This window comes from Phacochoerus africanus, chromosome X, assembly GCF_016906955.1.
Source record: "Phacochoerus africanus isolate WHEZ1 chromosome X, ROS_Pafr_v1, whole genome shotgun sequence".
In the NCBI taxonomy this organism is placed as follows: Eukaryota; Metazoa; Chordata; class Mammalia; order Artiodactyla; family Suidae; genus Phacochoerus; species Phacochoerus africanus.
In genome coordinates this window covers 117,590,218-117,616,185 of record NC_062560.1, presented here as the reverse complement: position 1 = coordinate 117,616,185, position 25,968 = coordinate 117,590,218, and the positions used below count along the sequence as shown (strand labels likewise).

At 41.6% G+C, this 25,968-nt stretch overlaps 1 protein-coding gene across 4 annotated transcripts in view; it reads left to right on the top strand.

Annotated features, from left to right (window-relative positions):
* Positions 1–25,968, top strand: part of FGF13 (fibroblast growth factor 13) — a 493,558-nt gene that overhangs the window by 428,779 nt on the left and 38,811 nt on the right. For all 4 annotated transcript variants that reach the window (XM_047765421.1, XM_047765420.1, XM_047765422.1 and 1 more), the window contains one exon: positions 2,231–2,334. In XM_047765421.1, coding sequence (XP_047621377.1) covers positions 2,231–2,334 — 104 coding nt within the window. The remainder of the gene's footprint in view (positions 1–2,230; positions 2,335–25,968) is intronic.

Sequence of the window (25,968 nt, the reverse complement as noted above, 5' to 3'; positions counted from 1 at the left end):
TATAATTTCTTTGCACTTTTATCTGGAAAGACTGTCCCTAGAAACAAACCTGTTGATGATCTATCTTGAATGTCTACAGAAAAGAGATGGGACTGGTATGACCAGTCACCCTCCACTTGTGGTGCTCTCTTCAGTTTTTCATTGTAGAGTGGTACGTTTTGGGTTTTGAATCAGGCTTCACAGTAATTTATGGTACGTCCTGAAACATCCATGTGCCACTCTATGGTTCATAGGATTATTTAGGAATAGGGAATCCCCAGCATGCCTTCCTGATGTTCTTTGCTTCTCGTCCTCCTACAGCTATCTGATGTTTGGGATTTAAGCTTCTTATTGCTCATTAAAACCCACATCAGAAAGTAGTTGGGGCACACGGTGAAAATCTAATTTTGACTTGTTTTGTTCCAAGTTGCATTCAGAGAACTAGGGAGGTTAGGAATGTTGTAAAAAATGAAGCCCTAGAAACCATTCTGAGTGTCCTTTACTATCTGTCATCTGTGAGCATTTATAAGCATGACTAAACGAGGATTCAGACACACTCTGCTTGGTGCTCTAGTTGTCTAGTGCGGTGTGGCTTTTAAGCCAAAGCACAGGGAGGCTTTCGTTCAGTGTCATTTGGTTTTTTAGATACCAGAATTTTGAAACTGTGAGCTTTCATACAGTGGGATTGCCATCTACGACATTCCGCAAATATTACATTATCATGTTTTCACCGTACAGCTTGCTGTATCAGTCCACCAGTGTGTGCTGGGCACCTGCTGTGAACAAGCTATTAATCAACAGAAAGAGATAGAACATATACATGCCATGCTCAGCGAGATCAGGCTTAATTCCTGTGGGGTGCATTGTCAAATATAGCATGAGATCCTGGCTCGCAATCTGTGCAATTACTTTTCTTCACCTCGCAAAACAGAAGGGCACAGCTTTTAATATGACGAGGATTGAATGCAGTGCCATCAGTGGCATGTGGTAGGAACACTTGTATCGTGAACTGTACAATTTGTCCTCACTCCTCTTCAGTAGCACCCTAACTGTAAGGGAAAGACACTGTAGGCTCACCAAGGAATACCGAGTCCTTCGTTAATACTTCTCCTCTGCGTACCCCCATCTACCGCGGTAGCATATATGTGCGCCAAGACCAGACATCTGAGGAAAACTATTCTTACCCACGGGCTGACTGCTTTATATTCTTGTTCACAGAAGTGACAGCAGCCTTATTTATCATCCTCAATAAACTTACACACCAAAGCAAAAATCGTCAACATTGGTCTAGGACTCTGGAGAGAAAGGTGCGCAGGCTATTTTCAAAAGCTGTGTGTGGCAAACACTACGTTTTAAAAATGTACTGTTTTATTTTTATTCCCGGTGTAGGAGGGTGTAGACAGCTGGTAGGGGGAGGACGCCCACTGGTTTTCTCCAGTGAGTGGTTTGTGATTGTGAAGAGGGAGAGCCGGGGTGTAAGTTTCACGTAGTCAGACCTTCAGATGGAGAAACGGAGGCCTCTTTGGCACCAGCCAGCTGCCCACTTACAACTATTTAGGAAGAACAATTCAAATAAGTAAATACGCCTCGCGACTTCATTGTTTTTATTCCTATAACCTTTCCTCCTGGAGACGGAAAGCTGAGACCCCTCTCAACCCTCTCCTAGAAAATGTTCTTTAAGAAATACTACTCTGGGAACATAAGATTCCAAATGACTTTTTTTTTTTTTTCCCCCAAGGCCTGGATTTCTTTTTTTAGTCGTTGCATTGGAAGTAATACAGATAATTTAGGTAAGGGAGTGGGACTAGTGTCTGTTCTAAGCATCTAGGAATCTCTCCCCAACTGGTAGCTCATAACTGTGTGAATTTCAGCAGTTGTCTAAGGGAGCAGTTTCAACCCTCGGTTATTGAGATAAAGCTATGGAATATATAGACCAGTTCTTGGAACTGGATCTCTCCAGGAGCATCCAGAATCCCCACCTCCAACACCAGACACACCGTGGAATTGTCTTATGTTTTCTCCAGGGTGTTTGAAAATATGTAGTTATAGCCTCCGTTATGTGACTGTAACTATGATTCGAGGATAGCTGTGCTTATGTGTGTGTGTGTGTGTGTGTGTATAAATTATATATATATGAATATTCTTACTAAGCACACATTACTTTTGGAAGACCAGACAGTCCTGCTGGGAAAATTGAAAAGCTGTAGATTTCAGGTTTATAACTTTCTTTTCACGTTCTTTTTGGTTTCAGCTCTGTTTAACCTCATCCCCGTGGGCCTTCGAGTGGTGGCTATTCAGGGAGTTCAAAGCAAGCTGTACTTGGCAATGAACAGCGAGGGATACCTGTACACCTCGGTGAGTCTTTCGCTGTGTTCCTGTTTTCCTGATTCGAGCTTTCATCTGATATGAAGCACAACGTGCCGCGTAGGTGTTGTCATTGCAGATGTCTGTGATTCGAGGAAGAGTGTTCTGGGTAGAAATACCTCATTCTAAGGGACAGATTAATTTCCGTTAGAAAATCATATCTATTACTAATGAATCCTTGTGCTACATAAATTACTAACCCAAAGGCCAGTATATGCAAAAATGTGTAGTAAGTCTTTGATGTTCCTGTCACTCAGTTCAACGTGTATTTATCCGTATTCGCGCCTAAAGAGATGAATGAGAACTCTTCCTCCTTACGAATCCCTACGTACCCTTTTCCTAAAAGTTTGACATGAACGGAGTAAAAAGATGAAACATTTCCCAAGAAATCTATTAACAATGTAGATAGAGTTCAGTTAAGAACATGGGGCCACGTGACGCTTTGAAAATTTTTTATAACATGTACATATAGGCAGAAATGGTGGAGGACCAGGGTTGGGATTTTACTCTTCACGGTAGATCTAGTTACATATTACAGGTGGCCACTTAATATATGAATATTTTTTAATCTTTGTTTTGAATTTCGTGTATTCTAAGAGAAGGATAAGATGTTAAAAATGGAGACACTTGTTTCTCAAACTTGCTTCTAGAGATCCTTGAAGTAGGCTATTACCATGACTAGGGAAATCTATTCCTCAAACTGCAAAGCCTTTAAACTCTCTTGCTGTTGCCTATTCCTTGAATTTCTTTCGAAGCCAGGTGTGTACAGAGACTCTTGGACATGGTGAAACCATGGTGTCATAGCTCTGTTTTTCAGAGGCCAAGATGGGAAAGAGAAGCAGGGCTAGAATGAGCCCACAGAGGGCCGAGTCATTTAGTAAACAGGGATAGTCCATTGCCTGTTTTCACCATAAAGGATGAGCAGAATCTCTCTCGAAGCCTGGTCACTATCAGCATTCCTATCAGGCCATTTCCACTGTCTTGTTGTTTAATAAATACTGGGGTTTTAGTCTTTTTATGAATGAAAGATTTGAGTGTATTGCAAATGTCATGAGATCTGTCCCTTTGTTAGGACATTGCTATTACTATAAACAATAGGAAAGGGGGGGTTGTCCTGCAGATTTGTGCGTTAAGGTAAGATCATTTAATAATGAAGGATTTTAACTAACCTCCTTTAGATTAACAGGCTGCCTCAACAGGACCAAATGCAAAGGTAGGTTTTGTCATCAAATAAGTGACTGCTTTCCGCAACTACTATGCAGGCATGGGAAGGGAATGGAATATACTGGGCATGCTTTGAGAAGGTAAATACTAGATGGCATAGGAAATAATTACTGGCAAAGCATCCAGAATTGCACTCCGTTGTGGTCACCACTGTGGTGCCCCAATGAGAAAGGTCGTCGTCGTCGTCGTCGTCGTCGTCGTTGTTGTTAAATCTTGCAACAATAAAATTTTTAAAAACCAGTTTGGAAATAATACTTAGGTTAGAACGAGAAAATGTCATGTAAGTTAGGTGGTATGTCACATGCTCCCACTCGAGAAAATTAGGGCATTCAGTATTACCTTTAGGGAATTGATGTCAAAAATTCGTAGCCTACCATTCAAGTGGACCCTTCTTCTAGCATATGGTCGGTGTCAATGTGAGCTCATGTCTAAGGACAGCTTTCCAGGCGAATCAGCATTGGGCCTCCTTTCCTTGATGGGCAGGCCAGTGTACAGCAAAATATATATCCCTTTGTATGCATTTCCTATTAAGGAAGGGAAACTATGTTTTTGCTAAGGAGGAAAGATGTCTGAGTGATAATTCTGGAGTTCATGTAGGAAAAACTATCCACATTAGTCTGCTTCAGGAAAGAATCTGAATCTTCTTCAGGATAGATTTTCCAGTTCTTCTGTCTCCTCTTGACTGTGGTTTCCAGTTCCTTCACCACATTGATCACCATCCTTAGTGAGTGCTCCATTTTATTATCATCTTATTTATACACGTAGAGCCCAGACTCTCTTAGGTTTTTGTCTGTCTTTCTGACTTCAGCAACACAAGACCAAAAAGCTAAATGAAATACCTTGCTTCCTCAAGAAGAGAGAGTAACCAAAGAGAAAGGATCACTCTTCCTTTCCATAAAATCCATGGCCCTTCTGCTACTGAAATATTGTATGCAGTTCTGTTAGCAAAGTGAAAATGGGTTTGGACAATAACCTAAGGAGGAAGCAAAAATAAGAAAAGGAAGTAGAGGAGTTTCCGTTGTGGCTCGGTGGTTAACGAATCCAACTAGGTTGCAAGTTTGATCCCTGGCCTCGCTCAGGGGGTTAACGATCCGGCGTTGCCATGAGCTGTGGTGTAGGTTGCAGATGCGGCTCGGATCCCACGTTGCTGTGGCTGTGGCGTAGGCCGGCAGCTGTAGCTCCCATTAGATCCCTAGCCTGGGAACCTCCATAAGCCATGGGTGTGGTCCTAGAAAAGACAAAAAAAAAAGAAAGAAAGAAAGAAAAGGAAGTAGAGGCTACTAATATGGGCCAGTAAAAAAAAAAAAATGTGTTAGGAAATGATCAAAAATAATCTTGGTGAGGGCTAAGATCTGCCTTAAAACATTTGCAGTGGCAATAGCTAAAAGGAGATAGATTCACAAGTTATTTTAGATCTGGAATCATGGATTTGGTGGCTGATTGGATTTGCTGGGAAAGCAGGACCACTATGTATGGTTGAGTGTATATAGCTGCCATGCACTGCATGGAGAGAAAGGAAGCTTCTCGAGGTCGACATTTTTAAAATTTTGCACAATGGTGATTATGAAGGTCCCTGAGGGAGAGTGAGAATTTTACCTTTGGTAATTGAGTTGATGGTGAAGCTATTGACCGAGATGGAGAATCACGGGGAAATAACAGACCTGGGGAAGAAAGATACCTGAGTACTGCTTGCAATAGCTCTTTGGAAAAATGGACCCAGAGCTTGAGAAAGAGACGGGAGCTAGATAAAATGTGGCCATTATCACATATAGGCAGTGGCTAATGCCACGGGAATAGTCGACGAATGCATACCGTAAGAAGAAAAGAGAGTTTGTCAATAATATTAGGCGACCCTAGGCCAGCAGCAGCAGAATTCATTATGGCAGGTATCAGAGTGTTGCAGGGTTTTCGGAAGAGTCAAGTGTCGGATGCTTGAGAGAAAAGTAAAACAAGAATGAGGGAGTTCCCGTCGTGGCGCAGTGGTTAACGAATCCGACTAGGAACCACGAGGTTGCGGGTTCGGTCCCTGCCCTTGCTCAGTGGGTTAACGATCCGGCGTTGCCGTGAGCTGTGATGTAGGTTGCAGACGCGGCTCGGATCCCGCGTTGCTGTGGCTCTGGCGTAGGCCAGTGGCTGCAACTCCGATTGGACCCCTGGCCTGGGAATCTCCATATGCTGTGGGAGCGGCCCAAGAAATAGCAAAAAAAGAAAAGAAAAAAAAAAAAAGAATGAGGAAGACCATAGGACTGTCCTCAGCAATCTTGACAAGAGCATTTTTAGTGGAGTAGTGGGAATAGGAGTCAGCCTACAGTGGCTTGAGGAGTGAATGGGAAGAGGTCGAAGCAGTAGATGCGGAATTTCTACTGGAAGGGTAGACACGGGTGAGTATCTAGAGGAGGACCCAGGGTTGAAGAAGGCTTTGGGGGTTCTTTGGTTAAGACACCTGAGTATATTTTATTAGCTGAAGGGCAAGAGCCAGTAAAGAGGAAGTATTTAAAGACATGGGCGATGGATCCTTTGTGGAGTAGGGCCCCAGGGAGGCAGAGAGAGTGATGGATGGACCTGAGTGTAACTGAGAGGGTTAGATTCACCTTGAAAAGAAGGGATGCTGCTCCTACAATAGGAGGCCAAGTGATGAGGACAGATGCAAAGGTAGGTGTACTAAGTCTGCAGATGATGGAAGAGGAAGTTGAAGATTTTCCAGCCGGATGACCTCTATTCCCCCGCTGATGCAGAGTGGGGAAGTCAGCTGCTAAAAATCGGGCATAAGATTTGGAGCAGCTATTTTAGGAAAGGGGAGAGGAAACAGTCTAATAACCATGGGTGGATGATTTGTGGTCAAATCCAGCCCACCATTTATTTTTGTAAATAAAGTTTTATTGGGACACAGGCACATCCATTCAAAAGTCTGTGGCTGCTTTTGCGCTATAACAGCAGAGTTGAATAGTTGCAACAAGAGCCCTTGTGACTCACAAAGCCTAACTTATGTATTATCATGTCCTTTATGCCCCCCAGATTTTAACCCCCTGGTCAGATGATAGTTCACAACCTTGGACTCTAGCTGAGGGCGGAGTCTGTCCATGAATATTCTCTATAAAGCTCCCAGCTGATTCTCATGTGTAGCCTGGGTTGAAAACCAGTGATAGACAGCTAAGAAAAATGATTGCTAAATAGTACTGAGAACTCCCCAATGAAGATAGAAACCATGAATGCGTATGCACTTCATATTCCTCTGTCTGAAATTTCTGATGCTGATCTTCTTTGTCTGCTCTTGCAAACAAACTGCCTTTACATTTCTGAAAGACTATTTCTTGAGATAAAGGAAAATACAGATCCTTGGAAGGACTTTCTTACTTCCTTTTCTTGTTTCTCTCTTTTACATTTCTGCTTCTGCCTCCCTCGATTTCTTTTACATGGAATTTTACACTTTTACCATTTCTTACCCCCTTTTGTCCATTCAATAAAGAAACAATACCTCCACATTGTTATGGCTACAGAGATAGCAATTTGCTCTCCATGATTAATCTCAGGATTCTGCCCCCCCCCCCCTTTTTCTTGTTGCCATGGGGGACAGACTTGATGTAGGCTCAAGTGGCAGTGAGAAACCATCTGTGGCACAGAGAATCATAATTAGCCATGATTTCATAACATACTTACTTTTGTCCATGATAGAACTAAGTCTTTCTAGAACTGTAAGGAAATCATTACTCATTGTGTATAGAGAACTTTGTTCATACCTTTGGTGTATTTCTTTACCAAGAGCAGTGAGTTGTACTCAAGCTTTTGAGAGTTCCTTAAAATTTAATAGTATACAGCTATTTGTGACACATGTTTCAAAACTGCTTGAGGTCAATAAACATTAACCATAGGAAATCGAGTCTTAAATGTAAAAATACTATAAATGTCCTAGTGTCTATTTTAATAGAGGAATAATGACAAATATTACAAACAAGATAATACAAATGCAAAGCTGGGCCCCAAGTATTTTCTTTTGATTTTGGAATGTTCCAGAACTTAGTAGCAAACTAAATGCGAGGCCAGAAAGCAGGTCTCTCTGAGAGTCAGCTTGACTTCTTGGGAATGAAGCAGTGCATGTTACTGATCCCAGGGGCCCAATCAGACTTGGGATCTGAACTAAAGGGGCATATTTTCCTTCTCTATTGCATTATTTTAACTTAGCTTAAACTTGGCAAGTTTCTTCCCCCTTCACAGATGTTCATTTTGATGATCCATTCAAGATGTTGCCTGATTTTCCACTGTATAGTTCTTGCTTTTTTAATATATTTTATAGCGATGAGTAAACAATCCATTGGAGACACTTTGAGTTCATATCCTGCTCTGAAGAGCCCAGTTTTTAACATTATATTTTCAAGTATCCCAGATCTCTTTAGAAAAAGAAAGATAACTTGCCAGTCAACTGAGAAATGACCATTGATTCTTAGATATGCCACATATATTTACTGATGGCTAAATCGAGATAGAGAAAATTTAACACATTTTTTTCCCCAAAGTGAACAAGTGTCATAAAAAAAAAAATAGGAGCCACCAGCAAGGATTTCCTGGGTTCAGCATTCTACTCACAGGACTTAAATATCATTATTTAATGGAAAGTTAGTTTAAATTGTCCAGGTGAATTAAAATCGCTGCCAGCTGTGAGCTCACTCTTCTGCAGATATGTTTAGTTCTTCCGGCTTTAGTGTGTGACAATTTAAGATCTACTTTTCAGTGATACGGCGTCACAGCTCTAGCCCATATTCTAACATAGAAAGGATGTTAAAGTTGAGACGAACTCATCGATCGATTCAGAGTGATGAATGTACGTACTCCCAGCAAACATTTGTAGCATGTAAGATGTTTGAGTTATGTCAAATCTGTGTATCAGCAAGTTGGTATAATTTAACTTCTGGGGTTATTATCATAGAAGCTTATAAGTTTAATATAATTAAATGGAAGGGCACTGGCTTAAACATGACAGCTCTCTAGGGAAGTGGGATAGACTCAGTTATAAAAGGAAGTATGTTTAAACTAAACATAAGCACATCCAGTGTCAGAAGAAACTGATCATTATGGATTTTGCATAGAGCCAGTAGCCGTCATGTAGAGCCCCCCTACATACACAGGAAGACACGAAGAAATCCTAACATCTAATTACAACGCTAGCTAATTTGTAGACATCAGTTAATTCGCAAATTGTTGAATTTGATTTATTTGATGTAGAACTAGAAAAATGTTGACTAGGAAAACTTTAGATTCCCAGTTTTGGAGCCTACATCTATAAAGCTTTTTGTTTTCAGTGGCTATGGGATGAAACATTTTTGGTGGGTGTTTTCAGTTCAGCCTAATGGATTGTAAGGGTCATTGGACACATGCACCCGTATTTCTGAGGGGTATCACTAAAAATGGAAAACGTAGACAATGGAAATATTTTACAGGAAGAAAAGCAGAGAAAGCAAGCATATTTTATTTGCTCATGAGTGGCTCTGCTAGTTCAAGGAGCCAAACTTTATGTTTTAAAAAGGCTTTCAGTTGTTGTATTGGTGCTATTAAATTAGAGGTCATTAAATTTATTGTATTGAAAAATAGACCAAAGTTTCTGTATTCATCCTAGAGATTCCTTCTGAATACCAGTGAATCAGCATAATTTTCAAACACAACGTACATTTCCCAAGTCATAGATTATTTCATGTTTAGTTCTCTTTGCAGTTAATGGGAGTTTCATTCAAATGTGAAAGAAAATCTAGCTTGGCATTATTTGAAGGTGAAATTAGGTGGCTCTGGTTGGTTGTGCCTTCAATATCAAAGGCCTTCTCTTTATGGTCTCTGTAAAAAAAAAAGAAAGAAAGAAAGAAAGAAAGAAAGAAAGAAAGAAAGAAAGAAAGAAAGAAAGAAAGAAAGAAAGAAAGAAAGAAAGAAAAGAAAGCCCCAACTGGGAAATTATTTGGGGTGAAGCTCTTAGTTTCATAGGTAGAAGAATGACCGAGGATGGTCCTTTCTCAGAAACCAAGAAGACAATGGTAGCTGTAGCTAAATAGAATAAGATTGGCTCTGTATTCTGTTTTTGAGGAAAAATAATTCAAATGGGAGGTCATGGGGCACATATTTAAAAGAGTGTGTCATGGCTTCAACTCAGAAGCTAAATTCATATTTGTAGGAAAAAAGCCAGTTTCTTGGAGCTAAAGAATAAAATAATTGGCAAGAATAACAAGAATTTCAGCGAGTAACGCTAGATGTAAGGAGCTAATGCTCATGTCATGCGCGCGCATGCGCGCGCGCGCACACACACACACACACACACACACACACACACACACATACACGTGCACACACATCAACACACATGCACTGAAGACGAATGGGAGAAATCCATCTTCTGCTCACTGCTCTGTTGCCATTGACAGGATAGGTTATTTCGGAATTCCTAGAATAATTCTGCACATACCCTACATGGAACATGTAGTACCTTGAGAGATTGCTCTAGGGACATTTTTGACAATGCTTAATAGCTTTATAAAATAGCTAGCGAGACTTTTCAGCCGTATTATATTTAATTGTCCAGTGAAGCTCACGTCTTGGTGCAGACATTGTTTTCAGTCCCTGCCTTCTCATTTGTACAATTTTAATCCACAATGTGATAAAAAAACAGAGCCCATTAAGACCTTTTTTCGTATTATCCTTTTTCCCACGGAAGTTATATTTTAAAATAGTTCATCTATTAAATCCTATACTTACTGAGTAATAACTGGTTTTATTTTTCTCCACCCCCCTCTTAGTCACAGGGCGATGTGCAGCAGTACTTGCCTTTTAAATAATTACTTATTAAAATAATTAATAAAAATGCGTATAATTAAAAAGTAAAGGCAAAATCACTTTGTGTCTGTCAAGTCTTTAGAATATTTAAAATAGGTTAAAGGGCCCAATTATAACCTTTCATGCATCCTCTCGTGTTAATATTTTAAGATTACATAAGAAAGCAAATTACTGAGACAGGAGGAAAGAAATTGAAGGCGAAAGCACTCATTTCAACAGTACACTGCTTAAAGGGAATCGTGAGTTCTAAACAGGGAACCTTTAAATGAAAGCATTTTCTCTCATCATTATAAGAGCTGTAAGCAAGGTTAATAACTGGCAAGGCCCAGACTAATACAGTTAATATGTTCTGCCCAGGCTGAATGTGAAAATAGATAACACATCTGTGCTAAAATTCTGATTAAGTTATTCATCCGATGCACTGATGCTAACTGCTTTTGACAGTCCTGGAAGCAGGAGTACTGGAAAAGCCTCAACTGATTTCTTGGAAAGATTCTCCCTATAGCCAGTAGCCATGATTTATATCATCCCCTTCCACAAGGGCCTCCCGTGGGTATAGGAATTCTGGCTCCGCATAAAACAGGAGTAGCCGAAAGTTAGAGAGGATGGCCCATTTTACACAAGCAAAATACCGTAATAGAGATTTGGAAAAGTCAAATGTAAATAACGACCTCGAGGTGTTAGAACGTAGGCTGTAATAACACAGAGGATGAAACCCACTTGAGAGAGGGAAGGAATCCTCCCTTAGGACCGTCATAACCGACAGAGAGACATCGAGAGCTTTCAGAAACGAGACGCTAACAGGTCAAACTTCATTGTCTATATAGCACATAGTATAATAAAAAATCCTGTGCATAGCACATCCACTGCTACAATCTGGCCACAAAATCGGCAAGGCTACAACAACACGAGTATTTGGTTGTTGGTCTGATGAAAGAATTCTCAAAAATGTTGCGTGCAGTACTCTCTGGTTCGTGCCCATATCATAGCAGTGATTTACTGTAATACAAGTGTTAAGGAAAGAGCCTCTCTGTGGACACTTTGCACTGAGGAGAGATCCAAAGCTGAGTGCTTCTATCTGTATCATAACCTTTCAGGTATAGATTTCGTGAAAACTCCCTCCATTCTTCCCGTCTCAGAAAGCCCAGTCACCCATCTGGGCCTGAAATGATACAGGAGTTTTATCAGCCAATCAGCAACCAGGTATCTGTGGACCATCCACAAGGTACTAGGCAGCCCAGTGACTGCCCTTATCTCTACTGACAATGGCTGGAGCTGACAGTGCTCAGACGGAGGTTCGCCTTAAGCTCAGAGCCCCAGTTGTGAATAGTCGATCTACTTCTGGAAGGTTCGGCATAAACTGTATCTCCTCAACTTCAGCAGCCTGGCAATGCTGTGTGTAGTCTAGAACGCACTGTAAGAAAATTCCATATAGGGAAGCAATTTGAATGTCCTTGGGGAAGGGGGTGGGTGCGGGTGCATCGTTATGGAAATTTACCAGTTGCAGTAACTATTGGATGTTTGCACCACAGTCCTGAGCAGATCATATTAAGAGCATGTTTATATGTCATAGGAAGGTAGAACTGAATGCAGTGGAAAAATGGTTTTCAAGTACCTCAAAGAAAGATGTCAGTTGAAGTGCTTTAGAAGTTTTAGAAACGTGCAACTCTTAAAAAAAAAAAAAATCGGCTCCCAGTTGTGTAACACAGATGGATTACAGTCGATGCAAGCAACCCAAGCTTTAAGCTATGTCAAAGGCCACCTCACATGTTTAGACAATGACACAGGAACATCATTCCCTCCGTTTCTCTGTAATTTCATGCTGCATAGGCCTAGCAAAGAGAAACAACACTGACACAGAGAGACACAGCTTCTTGGAGCCACGATATGCAAGATGTCCTAACGCCTGACCTTTGGAGAGATACCGAGTGCGCATTTCTCCAGAATGGAATTCCTTTCCTACCAGTGACTTTCATGACTGATGAGGAAATGGAGCGAGGTTTTGACCCCACCCCTCTTCTTGCTCTGCAATCCCCATTCTCTGTACCACTTCTCTGATGAGATGGCTGGTTCGTTAGGCGTTTAACACTAGAGACGGCAAGTGGATAAAAAGCACGTTTCTTGGAGTTCTGGTTGTGGTTCAGCGGAAACGAACCCAACTAGTATCCATGAGGATTTGGGTTCGATCCCTGGCCTTGCTCAGTGTGTTAAGGATCAGGCGTTGCTGAGAGCTGTAGTGTAGGACGCAGACGTGGCTCGGATCTGGCATTGATTGCTGTGACTATGACGAAGGCAGGCGACTGTAGCTCCAACCCCTAGCCTGGGAGCTTCCATGTGCTGCAGGTGCGGCCCTGAAAAGCAAAATAAATAAATAAATAAAAGCAGTTATTAAAGCCATTTGTTATATTTCTATTCCTAATATCCTTACCAGCAAGGGAAGCTCCCTAGCCCAACTCACTGTGTTTCTTCATACGCCTCTATTCTGAAGGAGAGGTTTTTGCACAGACAAAGCAGTTCTGCTTGCAGTCAGGGCTGTCAGCAAATCAAAGCATTTGTGTGTCACACAAGGGTATCTGAATCTAACCATTCCTAACTTTCACATAAGGTAATAGGCTCAGGCAACAGTTTAACTGCTAGTGTCTTTGATCGAGGCATGAGACTTCATTCAAACCCATAATTAACCTTGAGAAAAAAGGTCCACAGAAGCGTGATGGGTGGTTTCTCAGTGCTTTTCTTTGCTCTGGACCTTGAACTGATTTCTGTCCACACTGACGGCCTGCAGAGCACCCGGGGTTTGGAAATCCTTTTGGTGTATCTCCTCTCCGGATTCTGAGGGGAGGTTTTTTTCCTCTCCATAATTCATCCTTTCATCCGCCACCCCTCGACGGCATCTGTCTTGAGCCTCTCAAGCCTTGGTGAGATGAGTGGATTTTCCCATCAGGGGCTGGAGGGATCTGGTTTTTGTGGTTTTCAGTGTCACACATTCTGGTACTGTTCAGCTCTTTGCATGGCCACACTCCTGGTTCTTGCCATCCGAGAGATAAGGGGTCTGCCCCTCCCAGCTTTTGCTCCTTCATGGGGACACAGAGAGGCAGGCGTTTTGCCACCAGCCGGCTGGATGGTACTGTTGTTCTTGTTACTGTCTACCGTCAAAACCCTCAAGAGATGCAAGCAAGCAGGCGAGGAGTAATAATAGTAAAACAAAGAAGAATTCCAGATGTTTCGGAAGCAGTTCTGGACTAGGTTTAGTTCGGAACCTTTCTCTGACAGTCAGGACACCTCAGTCTTGGCAATTTCAGGGAAGCGAAACGCAAGAGAAAGCTATTCCTTCCACAAGTGTATTCGCACGCTCTGGAATTCCGACGAGGCTGTAAGCCCGAGGCTCTGTCCTCAGGGGTCAGCCGTGCAGGAACCCCTGGCCCAGGCACCACGATCACTGTCTCCACCCTAGTGGTCAACATATGCCGTTAAATGGCAGAAATTCAGTGAGTCAGGAGAGGCATTAGATGGTAGCTGTTTTCAAATAAGTTTACCATCATTGCTTTTTTCCCCAATGTGTGCTAATATTCATCCAAGTAGCTCTGCACACAGGTTTTCAACGGTGTGATCACATACCTAAAGGCCAAGTTTTCCTGCTATTTTACTCAGAATTTTCTGGCAGAGTATTTGACACAGTGTTTTGTTTGGTTTGGTTTTTATGGTGAATAGGGAAGCATCTCCACAATCACCTTTTATACGGTCAAGCAGCCATTTGGGAGAGGGAAGTCCTTGGCATTTTTGTCTGAATAACTGTCAACTCCCTGAGCTTAAAAATGGGAGCCCTAATGAGATTTGATTGGTGCTGTGATAGGTTCTCGTACTGACCAAATGCTGGTGTGAAAAAGCAGGCCCAAAGAAGATGGACGGTTAGTTGGGCTGGGTGTTTACTTCGCTTTAAGCACCCACGCTTAATTGAGTATTATTATTGTTATTTCCTGTAGTATTGTTGAATGGTGACCTAAGTCAACCTTTGAGAGGTTTTTACAAACATACATTCTGCCTTTTTCTTTGTATAGCTGCCTGATCCTTAAGTATACATGTCATTCGCACAGTGTCGTCGAGCCATTCCTTTAATATGATGTAATTTTCTTAGCTTGCATTATACAGATGTCACCAGATCCAAAATTCAGTAACCCAAGAAATTCTACCTCACTGTGGTTTGTACAGAGATCTCTCAACCCACCGAATGACAGAGTAAAGAGCCTCTGTTAGAAGTTAAATCCTGATTTTCAGATAGCTCAGCACTCTTCAACCCGAGGGATCTCCAACTTCGTATGAAAGTAGGGCCCACTGCGAAAAAAACCTGGAAAGTATCACTAGCAAGTTGCTCATTTCTGCCACATTAGTTAATTACTTCACAAATTGCTCCTCGTGTTCCCATCTCACTTTTATAAGCACAATAACACTTGCTTTTTTCTGAATGTTACCAGCATTTCCCTTCCTAATGAATCAATGACTGTTTCATAGGTTATAACTTAGCATATGGCTTCACCCAATTGAGTGGCTGCACTGCATTTGCCACCATTTGTTGGAGCATTAGGGAAAGATCCAAGCCAACCAGTGTCACTTTTGCATGAATAATATATCTTCTCTTAGAATCTAAGGCTAAACTTTGTTCTTCAAAGTTAGCAGTAAGACACTAATAAACAATAACATTTTCACAGGGAGTTAGTTATCTAAGTACAGCAGTAATAGAGAATATTTGTCTCTTTTATGAGATTTTGTTAAACCTGTATTCGTTGTTGTTATTGCCATCAAACCTGTTACCATTTCCTCCTGAACCAGTGTTTCATTCAATATATTGAGGAAATTAGTCCTTCGGGTAGCCACTTGCAGAGCTGCTGTGCCAGAATCCATGACGATTCAAAAGTTCACGGGAGACCCTTGATATAAATGTACTCTTTCTGGAAAGGAAGATCCTATTTGAGCGAGTTTAGGTTGTGTCGTGTGAAGGAAACTTTGCTATGAAAGGCATTTTTTATTCTAAGTTTTTTCTGTCTCTAGGATTCTAAGGGTAGAATTAGACCACCCAGTGTAATAATCACATCAAAATACATAATATCAATTATTGTGATTTATTCTTTCCTAGCCTCATTGCTTATGTCACAGTATGTAAATTTAACAAACGATCCGGAAAAACTGTTGTATTGGGATGACTATGTTGTACTGCTAAATTAAATGCAAAGTCAAAACAGGTGTATTTTGTGACAACAGATAAGCAAATGGTAACATGAAATTCATCCTTTTGTCCATGAAAATTTTTTAATCTCGTTTCTTTGTTTATAATGATTTTTATTTTTTCCATTGTAGCTGGTTTAGTGTTCTGTCAATTTTCTACTGTACAGCAAGGTAACCTAGTTACACATACATGTAGACATTCTTTTTCTCACATTATCATGCTCCGTCGTAAGTGACTAGATACAGTTCCCAGTGCTGCACAGCAGGATCCCATTGCTTATTCACTCCAAAGGCAATAGTCTGCATCTATTAACCCCAAACTCCCAGTCCAGCCCACTCCCTCCCCTGCCCCCTGGGCAACCACACGTCTGTTCTCCATGTCCATGAGTTTCTTTTCCGTGGAAAAGTTCATTTGCGCCGAACATTAGATTCCAGATATAAGTGATATATCATATAGTATTTGTCTTCCTCTTTCTGACTTGCTTCACTTAGGATGAGAGTCTCCAATTCCATGCATGTTGCTGCCAGTGGCATTATGTCGTTCTTTTTTATGGCTGAGGAGTATTCCATTGTGTGTATATACCACATCTTCTTAATCCAATCATCTGTCGATGGACATTTAGCTTGTTCCATGTCTTGGTTATTGTGAATAGTGCTGCAATGAATATGCGGGCGCATGTGTCTTTTTCAAGGAAAGGTTTGTCCGGATAGATGCTCAAGAGTGGGATTGCTGGGTCATATGGTAGTTCTATGGCTAGATTTCTAAGGTACCTCCATACTGATCTCCATGGTGGTTGTACCAGCTGACATTCTCACCAACAGTGCAGGAGGGTTGCCTTTTCTCCCCGCCCTCTCCAGCATTTGTTTGGGGACTTCTTAATGATGGTGATTCTGACTGGTGTGAGGTGGTACCTCATGGTAGTTTTGAGAATTTTTTTTTTTTTTATCATTATGGCCTACAGTCACACTGAAAGAATTCATCATTCCAGAAGTTGTAGGTATGTATGCAAAGTCGATAGGTGAGTCCCTGTTGACCAAGAAACATTAAGTGGCTTTCTTGTAAGATACCCGAACTTCTCCTTACTTGTTTAATGCATCTCAGTCTTTTGCAGAATTCCATCATCACCACCTCCAGTGGGATCTTGTGGCAGATTCATGTATTGTCCAAAGGTTATAGAACGGTTTCCTTGCTGTTAGGATACCGACAGTAGTTCCCGAAGCAATTATGTACCTTCTGTGGCCATCCCACTTAATTCAAGGAAAAATTGTTCCTCCAGACGGTTTTATTGTATCTCTTTGTGGTTGGTAAAAGAAGCTTCCTTGCCAACTCAATTTTAATTTTTGCCTTTAATTGAAATTTTCTTTTATAAAAATACCTAGTAGTTCCTTTTCCCTTCGGGTGACATTCTGAATTCAAATAGGATAGACTGCCTCGTTTGTTGATGCTTTATTGTTCGTTTTGTCGACAGTCATTCCCTTCTCCCCTGATTTGCTCACATTAGAGCCTTCACGTTTTTATTTAGCAAAAGTCCCCTGATAAAAAAGCTGGATTACACGTCCTTAAGGCCATACTCTGTTGGGCTTCATTAAGCCAACTGTAAATGCAGAGATGAAAGAAGTATGTGCTACTCTCAGACTATTTCATTGTAACGTTACAACCTCATAAAAGCCTGTATAAGCATCACAGGGCCTCACATTGTGGTTTGTCTTTGGAGCAGAACAGGTGTCATATTTGCATGTGCCTCTTTTATTCCCCAGATGTTTCTTGTGTGTAAATCGGGCATCCCCCATCCATATTTTAAGCTATTTGTGACTAGAAATAGTGCCCTCTCATTCTTTTTTCCCGCCATACCAAATTCATTACTAGATATCTGGTGGATACTCTATTCATAGTTAATAACTAGATGATAGAAGAACGTTTCACTATGTAAGAAGCCAAAGATTGGGAGAAAAGAAAGGATTGCTTCCTTTTATGTAACAAGAGATGACCGAATCAAGAATGACCCGGTTTAGTAAGGAACCATTTGGAGAGCTGCACTACTCGTGTGTTTCCATGTGTGTGGTGTGCAAACGTCTCTTCTCTTCCTCATGGAGGCTAACATGTTTACCACCTGTCTGTCACCTTTCCAAAATCGTGGTGGAATAAAAGGCAGCTTGGGAGTTCCCATCGTGTCACAGTGGTTAACGAATCCAACTAGGAACCATGAGGTTGCAGGTTCGGTCCCTGCCCTTGCTCAGTGGGTTAACGATCCGGCGTTGCCGTGAGCTGTGGTGTAGGTTGCAGACGCGGCTCGGATCCCGTGTTGCTGTGGCTCTGGCATAGGCTGGCAGCTACAGCTCCGATTAGACCCCTAGCCTGGGAACCTCCACATGCCGAAGGAGCGGCCCAAGAAATGGCAAAAAGACCAAAAAAAAAAAAAAAGGCAGCTTGATTCATCATTGTGTCCATCATGAGAAACACTGATTGACCGGGTAGTCATATCGTGATTACCCAGGGCGTCACGTCACATGGTGGGCCTGCTGAACTAGAAAGCTGGGAACACAGCTTCTAAGCCCTGTTCAAATGGATGTTTGAACTCAAGCAGCTCCCTTCCTTGTACTAATGAGAATATTACATTTGATCCCTGCGACCCCTAGAATCGATTTTGCAAGCCATAAATACCTCAACGTCGCATCCATCATTAAATTTTTCATAAAATCCACAGCAGTGGGGTTGAGTAGAGTGCAGAGCTAATGAGTGCTCCTCAGTACTGGTTGGCCGGGGACCGTCTTTGAAATGGATGGGTTGTACCTGGGGAAAGGAACAATTACTTTCTACTCGTGATCAAAACAGTTGTCATTGGTTTCTAATGAATCTTTCATGACATTTTTTTTTCTTTTTCTCTGCCTTTGATTATCTGGTTTATTTATATAAAAGTAGCATTAGGATTCCACTGGGGACATAATTGGCCTTGACCAATAAAGGATGACTGTTTGTGTCTTCTAATTGCCTCCGCTTAATGGCCCTGCTCTTCATCCCGCCAAACTGTGGAAAATGTCACATTTCCATGGTCTGTGACTCATATCATAAATAAATGTGTGAATAGTGTCAAAAGATGGCAATTTGCTCTGTGTAGAGGGAGGTAGACAGCTTTTGAAAATGGTAAGGTACATAGCTAGATATTTCTAAACTGAGAAAAATTCTCATTTGGGCTTAGAAATAGGCTGTTACGGGGCACTCAGTTATTTCATCATCTAATGAAGGCTCACTTGCTTCGTCTGTAATTCTTGCCCACTGGTAATGACCCAGGAAACAAATCAAGTGGACTTGAAGCTCGGATCTCATTACGCCATCAGCAGGAGAAAATGCGTGCTTTCTTTCCTCTGCTAATATCAGGTTTTTCTTTGTGCTGGTTTGTTTAGTTTCCCCCATAGTGCAGTCTTCCAAACATGTGTTATTTCTCTTTTCATGCAATTTGAATTAATGTGGGTAATTGCGGTGGTTAAAGGCTTTACTCTCTCAGATGGTAATTATCCATTCTATAGTTTCATTCCCAACCCAGTCAAACAGTATTTGAAAAGTTGATATTTATAAAAAGGGAACTCTGGGCAGAAGTGAATATGCAAGATTTAACAAATATATAATCAGAGGTTAAAGTGAAACCAATTTACCTCCAAAGTTACCCTACTTATATAGTATGTTAACAGATTTCATTAATGTTGCTATAAAATATCAGCCAGCTTCTGATGTATTCGCGGGAGTTTTTCTCTCTTCTATGAATTTATCAAGTCATGTTTCCCTAGAATTTGTATGATTTTTTTCTGGCAAGAAAACATGCTTGAGATTTCTTCAGAAGAATTGTTAGCAGCTAAAACATCCAAGCTTTGGTCTGAAGGGAGAGGAGGGGCTAAGGTGCCAGGTTTGACTTAGTTTTGCTTATCAATTCCTTTAGATTTAATTTCATCGAGACTCAAAAATGCTGGCATTTGGGATTTCTGAAGATTAAACCCAAGGAGTTCTGTCTTTGTCCCTCATAAATGAGCCAGGAAAAGCTGTTTCATAGTTTACAGGCGCCTTTCATCGCTCTCTACATGGCAGTGAAATTAAAGATAACTCTTGGTAGACCTAGAATCTGTCATAAAATTCCTATTTCTGCACAAATTATTTCATTTTAGAGAAACACAGCAAGATCAATGTTCTTAGGTTCCTTCTTTGAAAATGTATTTGAAGATGGAGACGTATATCATTCTGATGGGAACTCTGAGGATTCTGAGTACATTTAGCTTGGAGGACTGTGCTGAAGAGTTCATGCTGGAGCTTTCCACTGGTGAGGGTGTTCTTTCTGTCCTGGGGAGACAGCCCACCTCTGGGGTACGATCCTTGGGGACACTGTAAATATTCCTTGGACATGGCAATGCTTGATGGTTTTTATCTCATGGTACATCTCCAGGGAGGTAGGGGAAGGGATTACTGCGGTAGCCACAAACATCTTGATTTTCCATGTTCATAGGGTCCCCGAAAATAAGGGAATAGGAGAGCCCACGCCTGAGATGCAGTCAGGCTTTACATCACAAGCATGGAAATCCTCCACTGTCACTCGCCCGCTGTGTTGACCCTCAGCAATTTACCTTCTATTTCTGACCATCAGATCGCTCATCTCAAAAGTGGGGTATTACATATTTCTGGCGCCCATGACGGTGGGTTATGTGAATTGTCCGACACATACAGAGATGCTCAGTCAGTGTTTGCATCCCCATCACTCCGGTTGAATGAACATTGGACCTAGGGCATCCTTCCGTGTCACCAAAGTTTTGGAAACTTTTCATGAGGCTTATGGAATTGTAGCATCCAAAACTGAATTTTAGCTTACAAGTGCAGCTTGGGAAAAAGCCATCACTTTTTAGAGTTTCTTTTTTTTTTTAATGAAACATTTTCTTAAAGAAAACCATCTCTGTGGGTGCTTTGTTATCCTGCTTTACTTGGTTGAGTGTACTTTGTTCATTATAGGCTGAAAGCTCTTCTAAGTTAAATGAACTGAAGAATATCAGTGGAAAAAACCAAAAACCACTACGCTCATGCAAGTTGATGTTATGTAAGTCTGGGATCATTTCAGAGCCCAGAATTTCCATGACTCTCTTATCTGTCCGTAAAAAACATGATCCAGTCATAATTGAGCACAAATAGGGCACTGTGATAGTCTCAGAGTCAGAGCGCTCCTCTTTCGGGCTTTGATTTGGACCCAATATAGGTGTGAATGGTGTATGCCATTTATCAAAAGGCGCAAAAAGCACATGAAAGATACTAACAGAAAAATTGACATGACTGAATGTAACAGCTTAGTCATCCATTGCATAGGCTCATTTATCTGGAACACTGCTTTATTTCCTAAGATATCAGCCTGTAGCTCATCAGCAGCTCTGCTCTTCTGTTTTGCAGAGATGCTCTGTCAATGCATGACTCCACCAGGCCGTGCATGATATAGTGAACTATGAAAAGCTCTCTGGGAAAGAATCAACTCGAGTTGAAGGAAGAGCGATTTGCAATGTTAATCGTATTCCCAACCTCGTAAATTTCTGATTGGCTGATGTATGGGTAGGAGTCCATAATTTTGTGAATTCCTTGTAAGGAAATCACGGCAGTCTCCACGAAGATGATCTACTCAGATTCAGCTCAAATGCCATTTTGTCCCTTTACAGCCAACCCTTTTTTTTTTATTATTATTATTATTTATTTATTTTTTGTAGACAGGGAGACTGAGGGTTCAGTCAAGTCTTTCTGAATTCAGTGATGTGTATATACTGAGGAAGAAAGCATGTGTTCGTGGAGATAAATCATTACTAGACATTTAATCGGGTTTTCCAAGTGCATCAAACCCATCCATCTTTTAACCTGCTTTTGCACCTAGAATGTCCGCATAAACCTCGCCTGTGCCCGTTCCTACTCACCCTGTTTTCTCAGGCTGTTGGGCTAACAGATCTTTTAAGCACCGAGTAGCTGCAGGTTCACTGAAGTATGGGATTTTCAGCTTTTTCTTTATGATTTTTTTGGCTGCCTCTGATCTTCAACCACCCCCCAGTATCTGTACTCAGCCATTCTGCTACAGATTGAAGACGTTTCTATTCATTCAAAACAAATATTTCTCATCTAGAGCAAAACCTTTATTTAATAGTAACGATGCCTTCACAACTAGTGGGTCTTTTCTCCAGAATTAACAGGAGCCTGAATTTCTACAAAATGGCAAAGATTGAGAGGGTGCAAGAACAAAACTAAAACCTTTCAGAGAACTCAGGCCCCATCTCTTAGCTCTTATTCCCTAGAAAAGGAGCACATACCCCAAGAGATTCAAAATGGTTATTACTGCAGAGTAGAATCGTATTCTTATTTTTATTTTTATGCCTTAGTGAAAGTTTCTAAAATTAATTTTATCATGTTACCTTTATAGAGGACAAAGAAGCAAAACAGTGTTCCTTTAGACAGTCTTTCACTTCCTTTGGTTTGTTGATTTAATATGTGATATTATCACTAAGATGCAGATGGGATGGTCAGAATGGCCTCAATGTGAAAATAATTAAATAATAAGATAGGTATAAAAATCATAAGAATTTTTCTTTCATAGAATGATTGTTGCACGTGGTATACAGTGTTGTTTAAAACATAGGTGACTACTAGGATTTCTCGAGATTTTCATAACCATATCATGAGTGGTTCAAATTTAAGAAAGGTTTAGATTTCATTTATCCTCTGCCTTGAGTAGAGCAAATTGCATTCGTTGGACTAGGTGACTAGGGCTTTTGAAAAATATGTATATCTAACACCATTTCTGATTGGAGCTCTAGCTTTGCATCATACGAAGTCCAGCTTGCTTCGCTGGGACAAGAGGGCCTGAGAGAGTATCCATGGAATTAACAGGCTCATCGCAGCAGTAGTTGGCACGTACTAAATTGATAGGAACAGTGAACTGATTACCTGGGAAAGTACAAGGGTTTGAGCTGGTCTTCGGAGCCATAACCGTGAGAACTCCCAATTGTTTGTTCTCTGCTATTAGTTTACCTTGGACTGGACACCCCTTTTTACTTCCCTGGATTGCAAGAGGGAGATAAGGGGAGTCTTTCTTGTGTTTATCATTCTCTCCAACACTGCTATCCAAGGCTCCTCAACAGTTTGATGTCCTAGATCATTGTCACGCCCTCCCACGTGACGCCTGCTGTCATCTTGATGACTTCAGTATCCATGTGGATGATTCTCAGGTGCTCTGACCTCTCAGTTCCTTGAACTTCTCCAGTGATCTTGTCCATCCTACCTCAGCCATCCACTCCTAAGGAGAATGTTTGACTGTCCTTGAAAGTGACCTTGACCCACCTCTCAATTTCAAGCATCCCATTCTTGGACTATCACCTTCTGCCTACACAGTTCGTCCCTTCTAGGCCCCATCCTCACTTATCTCCTTCCCCGGCTTAGGTGACACAGTCCATCACAATAATTACCCTTTCATACGCAATCGATTAAATTCAGCTTTCCCTCCCCCCCCCATTGCTAATCAGCTGGCAACACCCCCACCCTAGTTCAATTCACGTCTTTGCCAATTCAACATCTGCACAAGTGCTGCTGGAGGAAAACACAGTCCCGCTGATTTCACTTTAAATTATTGACCATTAGTGGACCATCAGTGCTGCCCAGTAAGCCTAAGACACAGATGAAATTGCTGACTTGGCTTTGTTTTCTCATCTGTGATATGGGGTAGTAACAGAAAAACTGTCATCGAATCGAGAGATTTAAATATATTAGCATATGTAAAGCCCTCTTCCTCCACCTCCTCCTTATTAGTATTAGGATTATTAGAATTTCCCTGCTTGAATTACTTTTATACCAACCTACTTGATTGTTTCTCCTGAAATCCCGTCTCCTCCCCTTCTTCAGGCTAAGATTCTTGTATCATAGAGAAAATAGAAAGAATAAAATTCTCTTGTACCTCCACCACCTTCTCTTACCCACTTGTGTCTGGTCTTCATATTCTGCCTTTTTCCTCCTGTTACTCTGAGTCACTTTTCCTTGCTCTCGTCTAAGGCCAGCCCTTAGCATTTTCCACTGGATTCAACCCCGTATCTCTTATTCAAGATGATCACTCCGGAAGTGATCACCCCGCCTTCCTGTGTCATCATATTTCCCTCTCTAACCTCCATCAACATACAAACGTACTCATATTTTTCCCATTTAAATCCCTCACCAACTACCAACCCATTTATTAGTTTCCTGTTAACAGCACAAGCCCTCAAAGAACTGTATGTGCATCTTCCTCTCACCTTCTCTCCTTCTCCCTTAAACCTAGTCCAGTCTGGCTTTCACCACTCCACCCATCGTTCCATCCAGTTACTCTTCAAAATCACCAGTTACCTCTGCATTCCCAGAACTAGCGTCCAGTCTCCGAGCTCCCTCTTATTTGACCTAACAGTGGTGGTGGTTGCAGTTGACCACTGCTTCTTCCCGAAAAGACTTTCTTCACCTGGCCTCCAGGACACCACCCTTTCTTGGCTTTTCTCCCCCCTCATGGGCTGATCCTTCCAAGTTTCCTTTGTCCATTCTTTCTTTCTTTTTTTATAAGATTTTTATTTTTGCTATTATAGTTGATTTACAGTGTTCTGTCCATTTCTGCTGTACAGCAAAGTGACCCAGTCATATATGTGTGTGTGTGTGTCTATCATATATATATATTCTTTTTCTCACATTATCCCCCATCATGTTGCATCACAAGTCACTAGATATAGTTCTCTGTGCTGTATAGCAGGATCTCGTTGCCATTGGTTCTTTCATATCTGCTTCACCTTTAGACTTTGCTGGGCTTCGTGACTCAGTTATGGGACTTGTTCTTTTCTCGATCTGTATTTACTCTCTTGATGTAAGTCTCTGATGGCTTTCAAATACTATCTATATATGGGTGATTCTTCAAATTCTTCAGCTTGGACCTCTTATCTAAAATTCAGAGTCAGGAGTTCCCGCCATGTTGTAGAGGGTCAAGAATCCGGCTGCGGCAGTTCAGGTCACTGCGGAGGTGTGGGTTGCATCCCCGGCCTGGCGCAGTAGGTTAAAGTATCCGAAGTTGCTGAAGACACCTGTGGCTCAGATTCCATTCCTGGTCCAGGAACTTCCATATGCCATGGGTGCGGCCGTAAAATTAAAAAAAAAATAGAATCCTATTTCCGATCCCTTCCTCAACATCTCTGTTGTGATGCCTAGTTAGCATCCTTCCGATAACTTGCCCAAAAAGACATCTTCATATCCTTTCCCCGCATTTCTCTACCTCACAGTCTTCTCCATCTCAATAACTGGCAACCGCATCCTTCCAGTTGCTTAGGTCAAGGTCCTTGGAGTTATCTTGCATCTTTTCTGACATCATGTACCCAATGCATTAGCAACTCTTAGCTTTTCCTTCAAAATAGAAGCAACGTGAGAACCAAGCCAGTTCTCATCTCCTCCATTTCTGCTCTCTAGGTCCACCCTCTCAGACCTCGATTCTGGCAACAGTCCCTTGGTTAGTCTTCCTCCTTATCTCCCGTGTCTCCCACCTTCTCCCCCACACAGTCATCCTTTTTAAACGTAAGTCAGATCATGTAATGACTCCTCTGTTCAGATTCCTCCAATGGCTTCCTCAGGGTACTTCAGAGTCCTTAGTATGGCCTGTCGGGCCCTCTGCGACATGGTCCCCCAGCCCTCTGACTGCAACCCTCCTCGTACTCATTGGCTTCTCACTCACTATGCTCAAGTCACATTGGCTCCCACGCTGTTCCTTAATCACATCCTGACAAGCCTCTGCTGCTTTAGAGTCTCCGTGCTGGCTGTTCCTTCGGACTGGGCTGCTGCTGCTGCTGCTTTTTTTTTTTTTTTTTAAGACCTGTACCCTCGGCATATGGAGGTTCCCAGGCTAGGGGTCGAATCAGAGCTGTAGCCACCGGCCTGCGCCACAGCCACGCCAGATCCGAGCTGACTGGGCTTCTCTTCCCCACATAGCCCCTCTGCTCACCCTCTCACTACCTTCAGGTCCCTGTTCTAACATCACCTTATCAAAGAAGCTTCCCCCAATTTCAAATAGCACTTTGTCTCCCTTATTCTCCATCTCCCACTGTCCATAATTTATATAGCACATGTAAATAGGTCAAATCATGATGAAATATGTTGAATGTATATTTGTTGAATAAAATGTTTATCTGTATGTTGTTTGTATTTATATACTAGAATATAAATTATTCGCAGGCAGGATTTATTTTTGTTCACTGTTTCTGTTGAACGAATGAATATGTATGTGTTTTTTAATTGTCTCCCTCTACTAGAATGTCAGCTCCTTGAGGGCAGGGTCTTTTTTTTTGTTCAGTGATCTATTCAGTGCCGTGAACCGTGCCTGGCAT